The sequence below is a fragment of the Pithys albifrons genome, chromosome 8 (genome assembly GCF_047495875.1).
Source record: "Pithys albifrons albifrons isolate INPA30051 chromosome 8, PitAlb_v1, whole genome shotgun sequence".
Taxonomy (NCBI): domain Eukaryota; kingdom Metazoa; phylum Chordata; class Aves; order Passeriformes; family Thamnophilidae; genus Pithys; species Pithys albifrons.
The window spans coordinates 38,109,621-38,125,223 of record NC_092465.1 but is presented as its reverse complement, the minus strand read 5'-3'; the positions used below and the strand labels follow the sequence as shown (position 1 = coordinate 38,125,223).

At 46.1% G+C, this 15,603-nt stretch overlaps 1 protein-coding gene across 5 annotated transcripts in view; it reads left to right on the top strand.

Annotated features, from left to right (window-relative positions):
• The first annotated feature begins 1,327 nt into the window (after nucleotides 1-1,327).
• BARD1 (BRCA1 associated RING domain 1) overlaps nucleotides 1,328-15,603 on the top strand; it is a 45,944-nt gene continuing 31,668 nt past the window's right edge. For 2 of the 5 annotated variants that reach the window (XR_011698401.1, XR_011698400.1), the window contains exons 1-4: nucleotides 1,329-2,071; nucleotides 2,166-2,222; nucleotides 5,883-6,028; nucleotides 13,082-14,079. Coding sequence is in view for 2 of the 5 variants with exons in the window: in XM_071562120.1 (XP_071418221.1) it covers nucleotides 1,926-2,071; nucleotides 2,166-2,222; nucleotides 5,883-6,028; nucleotides 13,082-14,079 (1,347 nt within the window). In the remaining 3 variants the exon portion in view is untranslated. Of the gene's footprint in view, nucleotides 2,072-2,165; nucleotides 2,223-5,882; nucleotides 6,029-13,081; nucleotides 14,080-15,603 lie in introns of all 5 variants that reach the window. The other 3 variants (XR_011698399.1, XM_071562120.1, XM_071562121.1) reach the window with 3 other exon arrangements.

The following is a 15,603-nucleotide window of genomic DNA, read 5'->3' as shown; positions in this document are numbered from 1 at the left end:
AGGGATGGCGGGGGATGAGCCTGTGCAGGCACCGCCTAAAAACAGCAGCCTGTAAAACGTGGGGGATTGGGCTGAACCCTGAGGTGCCACAGGACACACAGGCTGAGGGAAAAACCACTCTGGAAACCCAAAATAACTGTGAATGGTGAGGTTTCTCTGTTAGACTGAAGCTAGGGAATGGGTGGAAGAGAGGGGAGAAAATGAATTGTTTAAATTCAGGGTTGGAAGGCACTGGCACGGGGCAGGTGCCCTGCCTGGGCTGGGTGCCAGGCACGAGGGGCGATGCCCTCAGCACCACCACGCCGTGCCCACCCACCCGTCCCAGACCTCTGGGTAGGGGCTATTTGTGCTGTGCTAGACATGTTACAGATACACCAACACTGGAAAGACGTAGGCACGTCGGGTTTGGGTGTCTGATTGATTCAGGTGCTGTGGTATCCATATGGGCCGAGACCTACGGCAGGAGGTTCAACAAGATTCAGTGCCAGGCCCTGAGCTTTGGCCACAACAACCCCTGCACCACCACAGGCTGGGGAGGGGGGATGGAAAGAGGCCCAGAGGAAAAGGACTTGGGGGTGCTGGTTGGCAGCAGCTGAACATGACCCAGTGTGTGCCCAGGTGGGCAGCAAAGCCAGTGGCACTGGCCTGTGTCAGCAATGGGGTGGAGCAGGGCCAGGGCAGGGACTGTCCCCTGTGCCGGGCACTGCGGAGGCCACACCTCAAATCCTGCGTCTGGTTCTGCCCGCTCCGGTCGGGAAGGACATGGAGGGGCTGGAGAGAAGGCCAGCAGAGCTGGTGAAGTGTTTGGAGTGGCTGAGGGAGCTGGGGCGGTGGCTCAGCCTGGAGACAAGGAGGCTCAGGGGGGACCTTCTCACTCTCCACAATTGTGTGGCAGGAGGGGTGGGGGCAGAGGGGGTCGGGCTCAAGGGAACAAGGAACAGGACAAAGGGAAAGGGCCCCGAACAGTTCCAGGGGAGGTTCAGGTTGGGCATCAGGAAGAATTTCTTCACAGAAAGGGAGATAAGACATTGGGATGGGCTGCACAGAGAGGTGTTGGAGTCACCATCCCTGGTGGTGTTTAAGGAAAGACTGGACACGGCACACAGTGCCAGGGCCTGGTTGCCATCGTGGTGTTGGGCCACGGGTTGGACTTAGATGCCCTCACAGGTCTTTTCCCACCCGCCCCGCCCCGCTCCGCCCCGCCTCGCTCCGCCCCGCCTCGCCTCCACTCTGGGCCCTCCGCCCGGTCCCTCCGCTCGGCCCCGCCCACCCTTCACGGCGGCCACGCCCCCTCCCGGAGCGCGGGAAGCGCCGAGCGCGCGCGGCTCCCGCGCCTGTGCGGTGGTGGCGGGCGGGGAATTCGGAGTGATGGCGGGAAACGCTGAGGGCAGGGGCGGCTGAGAGCGGGGCAGCGCTGAGGGCAGGGCCGGGTGAGAGCGGGGCAGCGCTGAGGGCAGGGGCGGCCGAGAGCGGGGCAGCGCTGAGGGCAGGGGCGGCTGAGGGCAGGGCCGGCTGAGAGCGGGGCAGCGCTGAGGGCAGGGGCGGCCGAGAGCGGGGCCGTGCTGAGGGCAGGGCCGGCCGAGAGCGGGGCAGCGCTGAGGGCAGGGCCGGGTGAGAGCGGGGCAACGCTGAGGGCAGGGCCGGGTGAGAGCGGGGCAGCGCTGAGGGCAGGGCCGGGTGAGAGCGGGGCAGCGCTGAGGGCAGGGGCGGCCGAGAGCGGGGCAGCGCTGAGGGCAGGGCCGGGTGAGAGCGGGGCAGCGCTGAGGGCAGGGCCGGGTGAGAGCGGGGCAGCGCTGAGGGCAGGGCCGGCCGAGAGCGGGGCAGCGCTGAGGGCAGGGCCGGCCGAGAGCGGGGCAGCGCTGAGGGCAGGGCCGGCCGAGAGCGGGGCAGCGCTGAGGGCAGGGGCGGCTGAGAGCGGGGCGGCGATGAGGGAGGCGCTGCGCGGGCGCTCGGGCAATCAGCCGGCCCCGGGCGGCCCCGCCGATCCCCCCATGGAGCTGCCCGGGCCCCGCTGGGCCCGCACCCGCGCCGCGCTGGCCCGAATGGAGGAGGCGCTGAGCTGCTCCCGCTGGTAATGTATCCCCCGCCCTTTCCCTTTCCCCCGCGGTCCTTCCCTGAGTCCGCGCGTGTTAAAAGCGCCGCGTTTGTCCTTGCTGTGCCCACAGCGCCGGCGTCCTGCGGCAGCCCGTGTCCCTGCGGCAGTGCGAGCACGTCTTCTGCCTGTGAGTACCGCGGCCCTGTGGGGACGAGCGGGGGCACCGCCGCTGCTCTCCGGCCCTGCCGGGGCTGGGGGCAGAGGAGCTGCATTTCCCCTGTGGGGCCCGTGCCATAGCGCTGATTTGGGTTCAGGGTGCTGGCCAGGTGTAAAGGGAACCCTCAGCCTGCTGCTGTCCACTTGTTGTGGGATTAGAATTCCAAAACAGCCTCCAGTTCTCTTCATCTCCAACTCCTTCCTTTTCCTCTTCCTCATAACAAACAAAAAAGAGCAGCCTGGAAGGATGCTTCATGTTTCCCGGGGGTTTTGCTCTGCCGGCGGGGATTGGGTGCTGCTTGTCCTTGCCCTGGCCGCCTGCTGTGCTGATGACATTGCTCCTTCAGTTCTGTCTCTGTAGCTCTTCCTGTATTCATGCCCGTCCAAACACGTTAGGATACCAAGATTACCTCTACTTTCGGTTTGTTAAATAATTCGAGTGCTTAAAAACCACCCAGAGTTATGTTAGAAACATTCTGCACTTGCTGAGAAGGGGGTGGTCACCTGGCCTGTCATAAGACAACTTCACTGCATTGTCCGTACAGGCAGAGACTGAAATCTTTGTGTCCCAGAATCTCATCTGAGGAAGGTGATGGAGCTTTTTGGCTGCCCTCTGTGTCACTGCTCTTCAGGCATGCAAAGGCAAACACGGGGAGTTAAAAGGTCAGATGTATATCTTAAACAGTTTCTCTGCACAGCAGGTGTGTGAGCAGTCTGATAAAATCCTTTGGTGAAGAGGATTAATACTTTCTAACCTCTGCTTGTAAGCCAGCCTAGATATTCAGCTTTGCCTCTTGACACTGTAGTCACTATGTCAATAAAAGCAGAGGAAAACCTTTCCTCTCTCATGGTTGTGTATCCACTCCTTCTCTTCAGCTGCATCTTTCTAACTGGAGCTTAGAGTGTTGAAGGCCTAGAGGGTGAAGTGCAAACAAAATATTTCCTTTTTAAGGAGTAACTGATAATGGGACAGATGCCCTCTGTGTCTCTTCCCCCAGTGTGGATGTACTAAAAAATGCACAAATTATTTATTTCCAGATGTGTGTTCTTTCCCAGCTGTGGCCATTAATTGCTGTAGAAGATTCTTAAAGAGGCCCTTTTTACAAGGGTGTGTAGTGACAGGACAAGGGGTGTAATGGCTTCTAATTGGCAGAGAGTAGGTTTAGATTACACATCAGGATATTAGGAAGAAATGCTTCCCTGTGAGGGTGGTGAGGCCCTGGCACAGCTTTCCCAGAGAAGCTGTGGCTGCCCCATCCCTGGGAGTGTCCCAGGCCAGGTTGGAGCAACCTGGGCTAGTGGAAGGTGTCCCTGCCCAGGGCAGAATGCTTGGAACTAAATGGCTTTTAGGGACCCTTCCAGCCCAAGCCATTCCATGATTCTGCTGTCTGGAAGATTTGTTTCTGTTATTTGTTTCATTTATATGACCTGCCTACAGATTACTGGGTAAAATAACCCCCAGAAGCTTGTACAAGTCGTAAGCATGATCATGGGGCTTAATAAATGTAATTGTTTAGGTGTTGAGTGTCTTAAGGCCTTGTGGTTTCATTTTGGGTAACCCTGATGTATTCTAGGTGATAGATTTCAAAGACCCACTGTTTCATGAAGTTGTGGAGGTTTTTTAAGAAAAATTTTCAAAACATCATAAGACAGTGCTGTTTGTATTGTTGAGGAAGGAAAGAATAGCTAAAGGAGCCTTAAGCACTCATTAGCAGCTATTTCTTGCTTCAGGCAAAGTTCATTTGCTATTATGAATTATTGTTATACCTGATCTTTTCTCTTTTGTATGCCTGACCTTTCAGCAGCAATTTCATGTGTCCTTTGATGACTGAGCCTTGGATAGCTGCTGTTTTTTAAAAGAAACCTCAGGAAATTTAGATTAATTTGTTTAGAGGCACATTGTGTAGGGCACAGGTCCAATCTGCAGTTTTTCTGACCTGAACTGATCCTGATCCAGGGCTGAAGGCAAACATTTATTAATGCACCTGGGAAGGAGTGGGGTGAATGTCCAGAGCTGGCTTCTGATAGATGAGGTGAAATATGTGAAACTAATGAACTGAAGTAATCAGGTCACATATAATAGAACTGGTTCTCCCTCAGCATGGTTTTATTATGGACAGGGATATTTATTAAGATCACTTTCTGCAGCTTTGTCTGAGTAGCTCTACCAGGTTAGCCACAGTCATTATCCACTAACTATAAAACCCCAACAGCTAGAAGTAATTAAGAAATGTTGTGGTATAAAAGTCAGTCTGCATTTCCTTTGCAGTACCTTTTACAGGCAGGGGAAACCCGAGGCCACTTTCTCTGGAGAGTGAGACCTGCTTGGTCCTTCTCCCTTTGCTCCGAGTGCTTTGTCAATGTCATCTGGAATGTGTCAGAACCAAGAGCTGTATTTCAGTGTCTCAGCCACGAGGTCCTTTGCCTGCTCAGAGCACAAAACACACCCAGCAGCAATTTTTACATACCCCATTTCCTCCCTTGGAATTAGCTGAGGGTGTGACACATGTGTGGTGTTTGAGGGAGAGATGCCAGTGCAGAGAACAGACCTGAAAATAACTCTCTCCTTAAGGGAAGTGGCAGTAGCTGTAATTGTGGTATCCTTTGGTTAACTGATGTGCTACTGGTTTTGGGGTATGTGAATGTTTAGAGTTGAGATCACAGACTTTGATCTTCCTTTCCCTGATATTACTTCCTCAGTGCCTTGATGTGACTTGCATTCTGTTCCTGTGGATATTTAACATGACCTATTCAAGGTTATTTTTTTACCTTTGCTAGAATTGTGTTCTGCATTGTGGTGGGGTAACAGAGACTTTGGAAATTACTGTCTTGGGTGTTTGAGAACATAACCTGTATTTAATATAATAGATTGTAGATGAGAAGTAATAATGGCCCTTGAATGTTGCAAAATATTCAACATTCAACAAAAATATTCAACATGGGAAGCCATAAGGTCTTCTCACTAGTCTAAACAAAAGAATAAAAGATTTTAGGCTGATATGGGGAGAGTAATATTGCTAAGAAGCTACAGGTGTTAAATGACCTTTACCAAATAAATGTTTCCCCACCTTGATCATCTCCTGACACAAATGCTCTGAAAGGGAGCAGTGATAGAATACTCTGAACACCTGCAGATCCTCACGGGAATTCAGACAGGTGAAAGTTCACAATATCGAGAACATTTTAAGATGGAGAAGGTGGAAGTGATAGTTTACCATGGGTTGGCTTTCTGGCACTTATTTAAAAGTGGAAGGCTGCAGAATGTAAAAGTTTGTGTAGTTTTAACTGTTGCAGTCTAATTGTTACCTGGAGGCAAACAGCAGTGGAGCCTTAGCATTCCTTGAAAATTTGGGTCAGCCTCTGCTCGGGAAATGGCAAGACACCACGTTTTTCATGACAGTGTTCAGACAAGACTCTGGCCTTGGCTTGTTTAATTCTGTTCAGCTTGTCACTTGCCATGATAAACATGCCCTGTCCTGCATTTGTGACTAACTCAGGAGGGCCTTACGGCAGAGTCTGTCACTGCTGAATAGGAGGCTCCTGTGGAGCGCTTGGCTGTGCAGCGGTTGGTTGTGAATACAGTGGATAACTTATGCTGGAAAATGGTTTTTCTTTTCCACTTGCCTTTCAGCTCCTGCGTGGGTGACTGTGTTGGCACAGAGTGCCCCGTGTGCCACGTGCCAGCCTGGGTGCAGGATGTCCAGACCAACCGGCAGCTGGACACCATGATCCAGCTGTGCTGCAAACTGCGGCAGCTGCTGGGCACGGACACCCCAGGTAAGGCTCGCCCGGGACAGCCGCTCCCGTGCATTCCACAGGCTTTCCATGGAGTGAGCAGTGCAGTCCTGCTTAACATTCTGAAAGGCTGCTCCGAATCAGGTTTGGAAAATTTGATTTGAAGAGAACTGTCTGTATGGATTGCTCGTTCTTTGAATCTGTTTTACTAAGAAATCCGCATGAGCGGGTTAGTCCATAATTCATTAGAACCTGTCTCCCAAAATTAGATGGAAGTGGGAGAGATTGCCAAGTCACGTGACACAAACCAGGGGCACAGGTTTTCATATCTTGTGCTGTTAGGTGAGCCCCAGTGTGCACTGTTCTGCATTGTATTAAAGAATTAATGCATAGATTCTCTTGCCTCTGTTTCTGTGCACTGAGCCATGTGTGCTGTCCCAGTCATTGTCAGTTTAGGGGTTTTGCACATGGCAAAAATGATGCACGTTCCTTGCCTAAAAGAGGAAGGAAGCAAGTCTTAACTCATTTATTTTCTGGTCCCTGACACTCAGCCAGTCTGCTGCAGTGGAGTTTTGTCATTGCTGACTGTGCTGGAAGATTGCAGAGAACGTACTCTGGGAATTCATCTCTTCCAAATTTGAGGCTCTTGTGGAAGTAGGGAAAAAAGAAGTGAAATAAGCGTAGGTGAGTGTATGTCTCTTTTGCAAGCTCAGAGAGGAGCATTTGTGTAATACCAAGTTTTAGAAAATATTAATTTAGCTGTCAGATATGGAAAAGGTGTTTCTTCCTTCATTGTTGCTTCCTAATATGTTTGGCTAAACTAAAGATTCTTTTTCTACATCTTATCCCATCAGCACCTTCATTCATTTGTGGAGTAGCTCTTTGTTGACATGGAAATACATTTAAAGTGAGGAGACTGGAAGCCTGTGTCCAACTGTAAAGGAAAACATTTTATATAGATATAAAAAATCCTGTGGTGGTTAAATCTTCTGGAGCACAGAAAACAGACTGTGCCTTAAACAGGATTTCAAGGAAACATTTTAAGTGATGGAGGCTTTTAAAAACACACTTGAAAGAGAATCTCTGAGAGGACCTATTTGTGATGCTATAAATAAAACCTTTAAAATAAAACATGGTAGTATTACTGATACTATTTGGATGTTTTGGACAACTCTTACAAGTGGATTAACTCTTAAAAATTAGTCAGATGTTCAACTGTACTAGTAATTGAATAATACATTTAATCTCATAGTTCTTAAAAAGTGAAGTCTGCATGCTGTGTCTAAACCACAGAACGAAATGAGGTTCTTTTTATCATCCCTTCTTCTGGCTTTAAAGCAGGCACAAAATTGAAGTTTACAAGAAGAGGGTTATGTTTGAAGCTAAATCTGTGAACTGATTTGGAAGAGGACTTTCCATCACTTGTAATCTTTGCAGCGTGCCAGGGATTAGCACAGTGGCCTTTTGGATGTTTGATACTGGGGTTAAGAGAAAAACTTCCCAAGCTGGTGATAGTTCATTGTCAGGATTGGTGTGGATACATCAGTAAATGAGCACACCTCTAAGAACAACCAATTCTGTGCTGTAAAATAACCCATATTGCTGAAAATCAGAGGATGTTGTAGCTTTAGAGGTTTTGAGAGCAAATCCTTTTTAGGATGTTTTGTCCCTCATCTCTGGCAAATCCATCACCTCCTATAGATGTATGCCTTGAACTTAATGTATCCAAAGTGAAATATGTGAGTTTGGAGAATCAGGGCCTCTTGTTAAGGACTTGCTTTCATGTTCTTACAGCTCTGTACTTCTGTCAACAATATTTTCTTCTCTTTTTTGTTAGAAGGTCAGAAATTGTACTTTGTGTTCCAGTAAAGGAAATAGACCGAAAAATCAATCTTTCAGTGGAGGAAAGGAAGAGAAGCAGTTGAAACAAAGAATATTTCCATATATTTGTTTTATGTCCCTTTTGCATATTTGCTTTACATGCCTTGTTTTGTTGTGGCTCATCTCAAGGCTTCTCTTTGAGATCTTTGTTGACACTGAAATATCTAATGCGAGTGGATCCTCCTGCCCATTTTTAGCCTTCAACAGAGCTGGTGAATGCAGCAAGTTGTGTGTTTTTCTTTAAAAAACCCCACAGAACTGCTGTGACTGAAAAAGATAGGGTTAAGCTCACACATTGAATGCTTCAAGTACAAAAATCCCTGTACCCTGAGGTTCCACAGCAGATGTGAGAGGGATCTCACTTTGTATTCTGTTGGGATAAGAATAGCTTTGCCAAACAGCATGTGCATTGTAAGAAGCAGTGGCAAGTAATGCAGAAAAGACTGCACAAAACAGCTAATGTTTCCCTTTAATGTAAAGGGAAACACAACAAATGGCACTACTGGGACTATTGAAGGGGGATGGACAAAAGACAAACCTGGAAGTGGCTAGAAAATACTAATTATAGGTAGCAAATTCAAACTATAGCTAATGCTGAGTCTCAAAATTAATTCACTTGTTTGAGATGCTGTATCTGTGGCCAGGTGAGAAGAGCTGTCTGACCTTTTCACTCCCTGTGCTGTACCTTTTACAAGGGTAAGGTGCAGCTGGGTGGTTGGCAGGCCTCACAGGTGGGTGTCTGCACCCCAGTCTTTAGGTGTGATGTTACAGCATCCAGGACATCGTGAGAACTGGTGTTGGTGGGATGATGGGCTTCACAGGTGGGTAATTAGAAAGAACTTCATAGAATCTTAGAATGGATTGGGTTGGAAAAGACCTCCGAGATCATAGAGTCCAACCCTTGGTCCAACTCCAGTCCCTTTACCAGATCATGGCACTCAGTGCTACGGCCAAGCTCAGCTGAAAAACCTCCAGGGATGGGGAATCCACCCCCTCTCTGGGCAGCCCATTCCAATGCCTGAGCACTCTCTCTGCAAAGAAGTTTTTTCTGCTCTCCAATTTCCCCTGGCAGAGCTTGAGCCCATCGTGCCCCCTTGTCCTGTTGCTGAGTGCCTGGGAGAAGAGACCAACTTGCTGAATCCTGGACAGTGTGTATAATACACTAGAGATGAAGGAGGCCCATTTATAGTGATGATTTTGACAGTGAATTTCTAAATCAGCAGATTTTTCTGTGTGATGTTCTTTAAAATGAAGAGATTGTTGTTAATTTTCAGAACAACCATTTATAGATTACCTTATTTGTAACATAATGTGCTTCTACCACTGCCAAACGAAGCCTTCCCCTCTTCTCATGCAGAGCTAGACCTTGCAGGTGTTGGTCAGAGGTTCCAGACCTTGTGCTAATGCTGGTGGACAGTGGGAGAGATCAACTTTTGATCAGCCTTTATAGTATCATGACTTAGTTTCACATTTACTGATGTGGAGGGAAAGATGTTGAACTCCTGTTGTAACAGATTACTTTGCATTTCATGTAAGTTGTGACATTTTTCATAATAGCAAGAGATGAGGTTTTGAATAGTTGGAACTTCTCCCTTTTCCCCCTGTGCTGAATACTTAGTTTGCAAAATAATCATTCTTCAGTGAAGGCACTAATGTTGCACAGATGGTACCAAAGCTCTTCCCTTTGATTTTTAATAAGGGACTAGTTTGTCAAAGAGATTTCTCAACTTCTGTTCTGAAACCCATAATAGAGAATAATTTGAAAGGCACACAATGTGCATCATTATATTCCTTTGATGCAGATTAATGGTAGCTAAACCACATTTTCTAATTGCTCCTTTTTCCCCCTGTCCTGGCCCGTTATTGCAGTAGAGCAGAACCTGGGGTGGAGCTCTGCTTGCAAGGCACTGCCTGTCTCCTCATGTGTTTGTCTATCCTCAACCCTTTTAACACTCAGGAAATTCAACTCTATTAAATGTCAGCATTAAGAAACTCATGCTTATTATGTGCAAATAAGTCTAATTTAGAAAGAATTCAGTTAATGTATTGTGTATATGAATGTTACATTTAATAGGTAATGGAGAGTAAATTTACTGCATTTATTATAGGCTGATTCTAATGCTGGTATTGTGGATGCTCTTTACACTATTGCAGATGCTTAAAATCCAGGATTAGTAGGGCATGCTCTACTGATTTACCTTGTCTCAATGCATCTCTAAAGAATTTTGGGAGGACATTTATGTATTAAAAAGATAATGAAATCTAAATCATATATGGTAATTTTTTTCATTCCTGGCTTCCAACTTGGAGACAGCAAAGAATTCATTGGGATCGATTTTTCTATGAGCAATTTTCCCTGAAGGCAGTTTAACTGAATGCACTTAGCTACCAGATAATACCCTCTTTATAGAAATTAACATTTACATATTAAACCACAAGGACTTCCTTTCAGCTTCTTAGCACTGTGTCTCCTCTCTTTCTTCCTTTCACAGCTCTGGGTTCATCAAAAAATTCAATTTTCAGGGAGGGCAGATTGGCCATTTGTTCTGCTCCCTACCTTGGTCTGGTAAAGGGACTGGAGTTGGACCAAGGGTTGGACTTGCTGATCTCGGAGGTCTTTTCCAACCCAATCCATTCTGTGATTCTTGCCCACTTTGGGTGGCAGAGTCTGAGAATAACCATGTTTTTGTGGCTGCTACACAGAATGTTCTGATGAAGTTGACATTAGCTATGGAGTATTCCAGAGGATGGAGCTGTTGAGGAAGGGCTGAGGGGTAACCCAGCCTGGCAGAAGGTGCTGTTTCTGCCCCAGCAGGCTGGGGAGGTGCCCTGGGTGTGCAGGGCTGGCCCCTCCATGGGCTGGATCTCTTTGGCAGCAGGTGCTGTCCTCTAGTGATGCTCCTCAGGTGCCTCCCTGTTCTAAAACACGCAACGTTCTCTTTTACACCTGAAGTAGTTGCATGTGAGTACAAACAATTCTGGGAAATTCTTTATTTGGTGTGTTGTTATATTTTCAGCAGGGTTTTAACAACCTGACTAATGAGTCCCTGCTGAGCAGCCAGTGCTGAACAGATTGGTTTGGGAACCCTCATGGTGGGTTGTTCCCAGGCTTTCTTGCTGCCAGAAGTGGTAGGTCTGGAGCTTCCCGTGTAAGTTCCTCACTGTGTTGTGCTGCCTTAGATCCTGCTTCTGAAGGACAGTGCCTTTGATTGAACTTGTCACTTGGACTTTAAAGTCTTGCTGTGCCTTACACATCAAAAAGAATTCTGGCCATCACAAAATTGTTGCACAAATTACTTCTGCAAGCTGATTTTATTCTCTCTCTTTACTTGAGGATGACTGATGGTTCTAGCAAGGTAAATATTTTACAAGGAAATCTGCTGGTTGTATAAACAGTGAAGGCAAGACAAATAAATAGTAACTCATGTTTTATATTTTGCATCTGTTTGCAATCAAGCTCTTCCTTTTTTTAGATGTTATTGTCAGAAGGAGATTGGATATGATCTCATGGCCAGCTCATTCTGAGATTTCGGTCTCAATTTCACTCCTTTTCTTCCTGTTTGCACCAATTCCAGCCCTGTGGAAAAACCGAATAGCTGCAGTTCTGTACTTGATGATTGTCTTAAGATACCTAAATGATTGATTGGCCAGCCTCAAGCTGTATTTCTTAAAGACTTTTGGTCTGATGGCTTACATATTCCTCTGGCTAAATCTAATATGTACCATATTTTAATTCCAGGGATAAGTAGGATAATTGAAATCAAGATTGAGGAAACATTTAACTTTGAAATATTGCCTTAAAAACCCCTGCAAATGTCTGGTTTAGTGTTCAATTACTGGCTATACAGTTCTCTTTCAAGTGTAATTTCAAACATACATTTTTGGGGCTAAGGGATTGGGACTAGTTTGTTTGCTGTCTGTGAGTTTGTCACAGCTTGCTGTGGAAAACAGACTATAGTTGCAGAAACCAAAAGTAAAAGAGAAGGTATGGGAAAAATAAATTATCCATGGAAAGTTAATACACCAAGTGAAAGTGATAGATTGTTGCAGTGAGTGTCTGTCACTTCTAATAATTGAGGCTTTGTATAGTTTATTGCAAGAATGTTTAATCCCTCTCCCTGCCACTAATCTTGGTCTTAGTTCTATTAAAAAAAAAATCCAACAAAACTTTCCTCACTAAGCAAAATTCCTGCTGGTTTTGTGTTTGATTGTTGTAAATCATCAAGACTTTTGTGAGTTGTAGTCCCTGAGGCTTGAGGCAACAGGAAAAGTCAGTTGTGCATTTACTTTGAAGGACTTGACCAAATAGCCCAAAATAACTTGAGTTTCCATGAAGGAATGGGTAAAAAATCTGTTCTAATTCTTTTGCACCAAAAAAAGTAGTTGTCTAATTAAATTAGTGTCAAACTTAGAGGTCACTTTAAGCTCTTTAATTTGTACATAAGCCATTGAGGACAGTATTTATGGTCTTTGTCCTCAACTGCTATTTCATGTGCTGGGAGTACAGGATATTCCTCTGTCATCTTGGTTATTGATTTGTAATGGGCTGTACAGTGTGATTTATAAAATTGCTTCACTGCATATTTTTAAAGAAATGTTCGAGATCATCAAAATGTTTGGCTTCTTGAAATTATTTACTACCAAGGGGTAAAGGATCAGATGACAGGACACAATTACTTACAGATTTTCTATATATTCCTCTGATTAATCTGCCATATGTGTGGAATCAGTCAAAATTTCTCAGGAATGTTCAACACTGTTATGAGGATATTATCTTTGCTTGCTTAGAGCTTATTCTTCTTTTTCATCTTCAGATGAACTGTATTGTCTTTTTAGAAAATTGTTTCTGTGCTCTTTTTCTATGCACATACCTGTTTGTTAAACCTATTTCCAAGGAGAACTCAGGGAGAGAACCAACCTCTCTGCTTTTCTGACCTGGTCAGAAATCCTCTGTGCATGAGCTGAAGGAATTTCTCCACCAGAATGCTCCCTTGCTTCAGCTGCACTGGGATCCCTGGACTCCAGGGGGGCAGGTGACCTTGGCAGGGGTTTTGAAGCATTTTGTCTTCTCAGAAGAAATGAAGGCACTCCCAGATTGTGTTTAGTAACACTTTAAAGTTGTTGCAGTTGTTAATATGATCTTTGTTCGTGTTGTGATGTTCTGAAGAGCTCTGTACCTCCATAATTATTTCTCCTCCTCCCTGCTCCACTTAGATTCAGCAGAAGATCCATCCACACCAACTGACTCGGACTTGGGAAAAAAGAGCAAGAAGGAACAGATTAAAATGTGGTTCAGCCCCAGGAGCAGGAAGATTCGATGTGTCCTGAACAAGAACCAGCCTGAGACTAAAAGCAGTGACCCTGGTGAAAATGAATCTTCAGTTTATGATTTCTTTCCTTCCCCTCCTCATGAAAAGCCTCCTGAGCCTCCAAAGAAACCAACCCAGAGGCAGATAAAGAAGGTGAAGAAGAAACATCTAGAGGACATTAACAAAGTGTGGAGCTTGGAGAAGCCTGAGCACAAGAGAGTTGAGGAGAAGGCTCCCAAGGAAAGGTGTGTGACCATCTGCAGCCAGCCAGTCGTGCTGTGCACTCCAGAAGCAGATGGCCCTGGAGAGAAACCTCAGCAGGAGCCTCTGGAGGAAGGTGACTGCAGCAAAAGCACAGGAAGTGGGGAAGTGCCACCACAGGCAGAACCCCCAGAGGAGAAAGACAGCAGGGACCTTGAGTGCCCTGCACAAGGTGGCAAAGAAAAGAGCTGTGCTACCGACACGTCACTGCCAGTGGGAAATGAAACAACCCCCTTAAAACGTGGCAGGGAGGGATCCAGAGCTCAGGTTACTCCTCAGCCTAAACGACTGAGGAGGTCTGAGAGGGGTGTCAGTGGGCAGGCAGGCAGCCAGGCAGATGGCTTGGGGGAGGCACCTCAGGGCTCCCCCATTGCCACAGGGACTGAGCAGCAGACACCAGTTCAGGTTTCCTCCTCTGCATCAAAGCTCACCGACACTGTGAGGAAGACAAGAAGCTCTGCAGTCCCTCAAGCAATAAGCAGTCCTTCACTTTCAAAATCTCCCTCTACCCCATCTACTCCGAGGACCTGCAGTCAAATATCCACACCCAGCAGTCCTTCTGTGTTGAAATCCCCTGGTGGCAACACAATTGCCAGAAGAAACTACAAAGGAGAGACTTTGCTACATGTTGCTTCCATCAAGGTAAGACCATCCTCTTCTAGTTCAGTTTTTAACGGAGGTTTTAAAAAGACAACATTGTTTTAAAAATATTCTGTAAACCCAGTTACTTCAGAACATGCTATTTTGGTGGCATGGAACTTTGATTTTGTGATCTGTATGTTCTATGTTTTTTGGGAAGTTTCTAACCTGATTCTCTGATTTTACAAAGAAATTACTATTGGAATGATCAAAGATGGTTATACGTGGAAACTCAATGCACTGCAGTGTCAGTTATACCTGTGAGCTTTAGGAAATGATAAGCATTTAGATCCTTGGCCTTGTGTGCCAGAAAGCTGTCTCTGATTTGTCATAAGGAATTCAGTAGGTATTTCAGACATCACTTGAGTGATCCTGATCAGTTTGACTTGAGCAGGGTAAGATCTGAACTATCTACATAAAGATAACTATGAAATTAATTCCATAATCTTTGAGGTCTGCCACCTGATGGAAGCGTTGGCTGAAGGGAATGAGGTGCTGCACCCTGTGGTTCCCATGCTGAGCCCTGTGCTCTGAAGGGAAGGGACAGAGCTGGGATGTTCTCAGTAGGCTTCAGTGTTATGAAGAATCAGTGTTATTTTTGTAGTTGTCACTGATTTTGCTGTTGCCTTGGCCAGTTCCTGCTGTGGTAGAACTTCATGTCTTTGCTCTGTGCAAGGGCTGTTCTTGCCCATTACTTTGTAGGAGCTGCAGGCAGGGTGGGACTGATCACACTCATCAGATGCACTTGTGGCAACTCCCTTCTGAGAGGTCGTTTGAAGGAGTTTGTAGTCTGGCAATGTAAAAGTGCTTTGTGCTAAATCATAATATACAAATACTGTGTGGTTAATAAACTGCCTCTGCTGGAAGAATTGATTCCTCTGTAAGCATTCTGACATTTATACAGCACTTCTCTGTAGTGAGACAGGCTTGAGAAATAACCTGTTCTAGAGAAATAACTGTGCCCTCTTTCAAAGACATTCTAATAAGCCACTCCTGCTGCACGAGACCTTTTTAAATAGAAGTGGCAGCTGAGCTGAGTTGAGTTCAAATCTCAGACTTGATGCCATTAATATGGAATTAGGGAGGAGAAAATGAAATGTTGTCCTCACAGGACTGAAGAGCTCTGAAGGATAGATCTCTAGTTACCTCTCGTCATAAGTCCTGTATATTCCTCTTTATTAAAACACTGTTTACAAATTACCCTTCCATGATTTTCTGGGAATGTGTAATGAATACTGTCATGACTGACTGGTTCTAGAAAACCTGATGTACCTTGACAAGTTTTCACACAGGTCTGGTTTCCAGCAAGGTGTCTGACACTCCTTTGGAATGCAGGTATTTCACCTGAGGACATGGCATGTCTGCAGCTGATTGTGACACTTGGAGCCCTGGCATTTTTGGGGTATGCCAGTAAGGTGGTTTTCATTGCAAAGCATTTGAAGATAAATGAGTGAAAATGGAACAGTTCATGCTGTAGGCAAAAAGGATAAATGTACTTTGGTTATCAGGGTTCAGTGGTGTCAATGG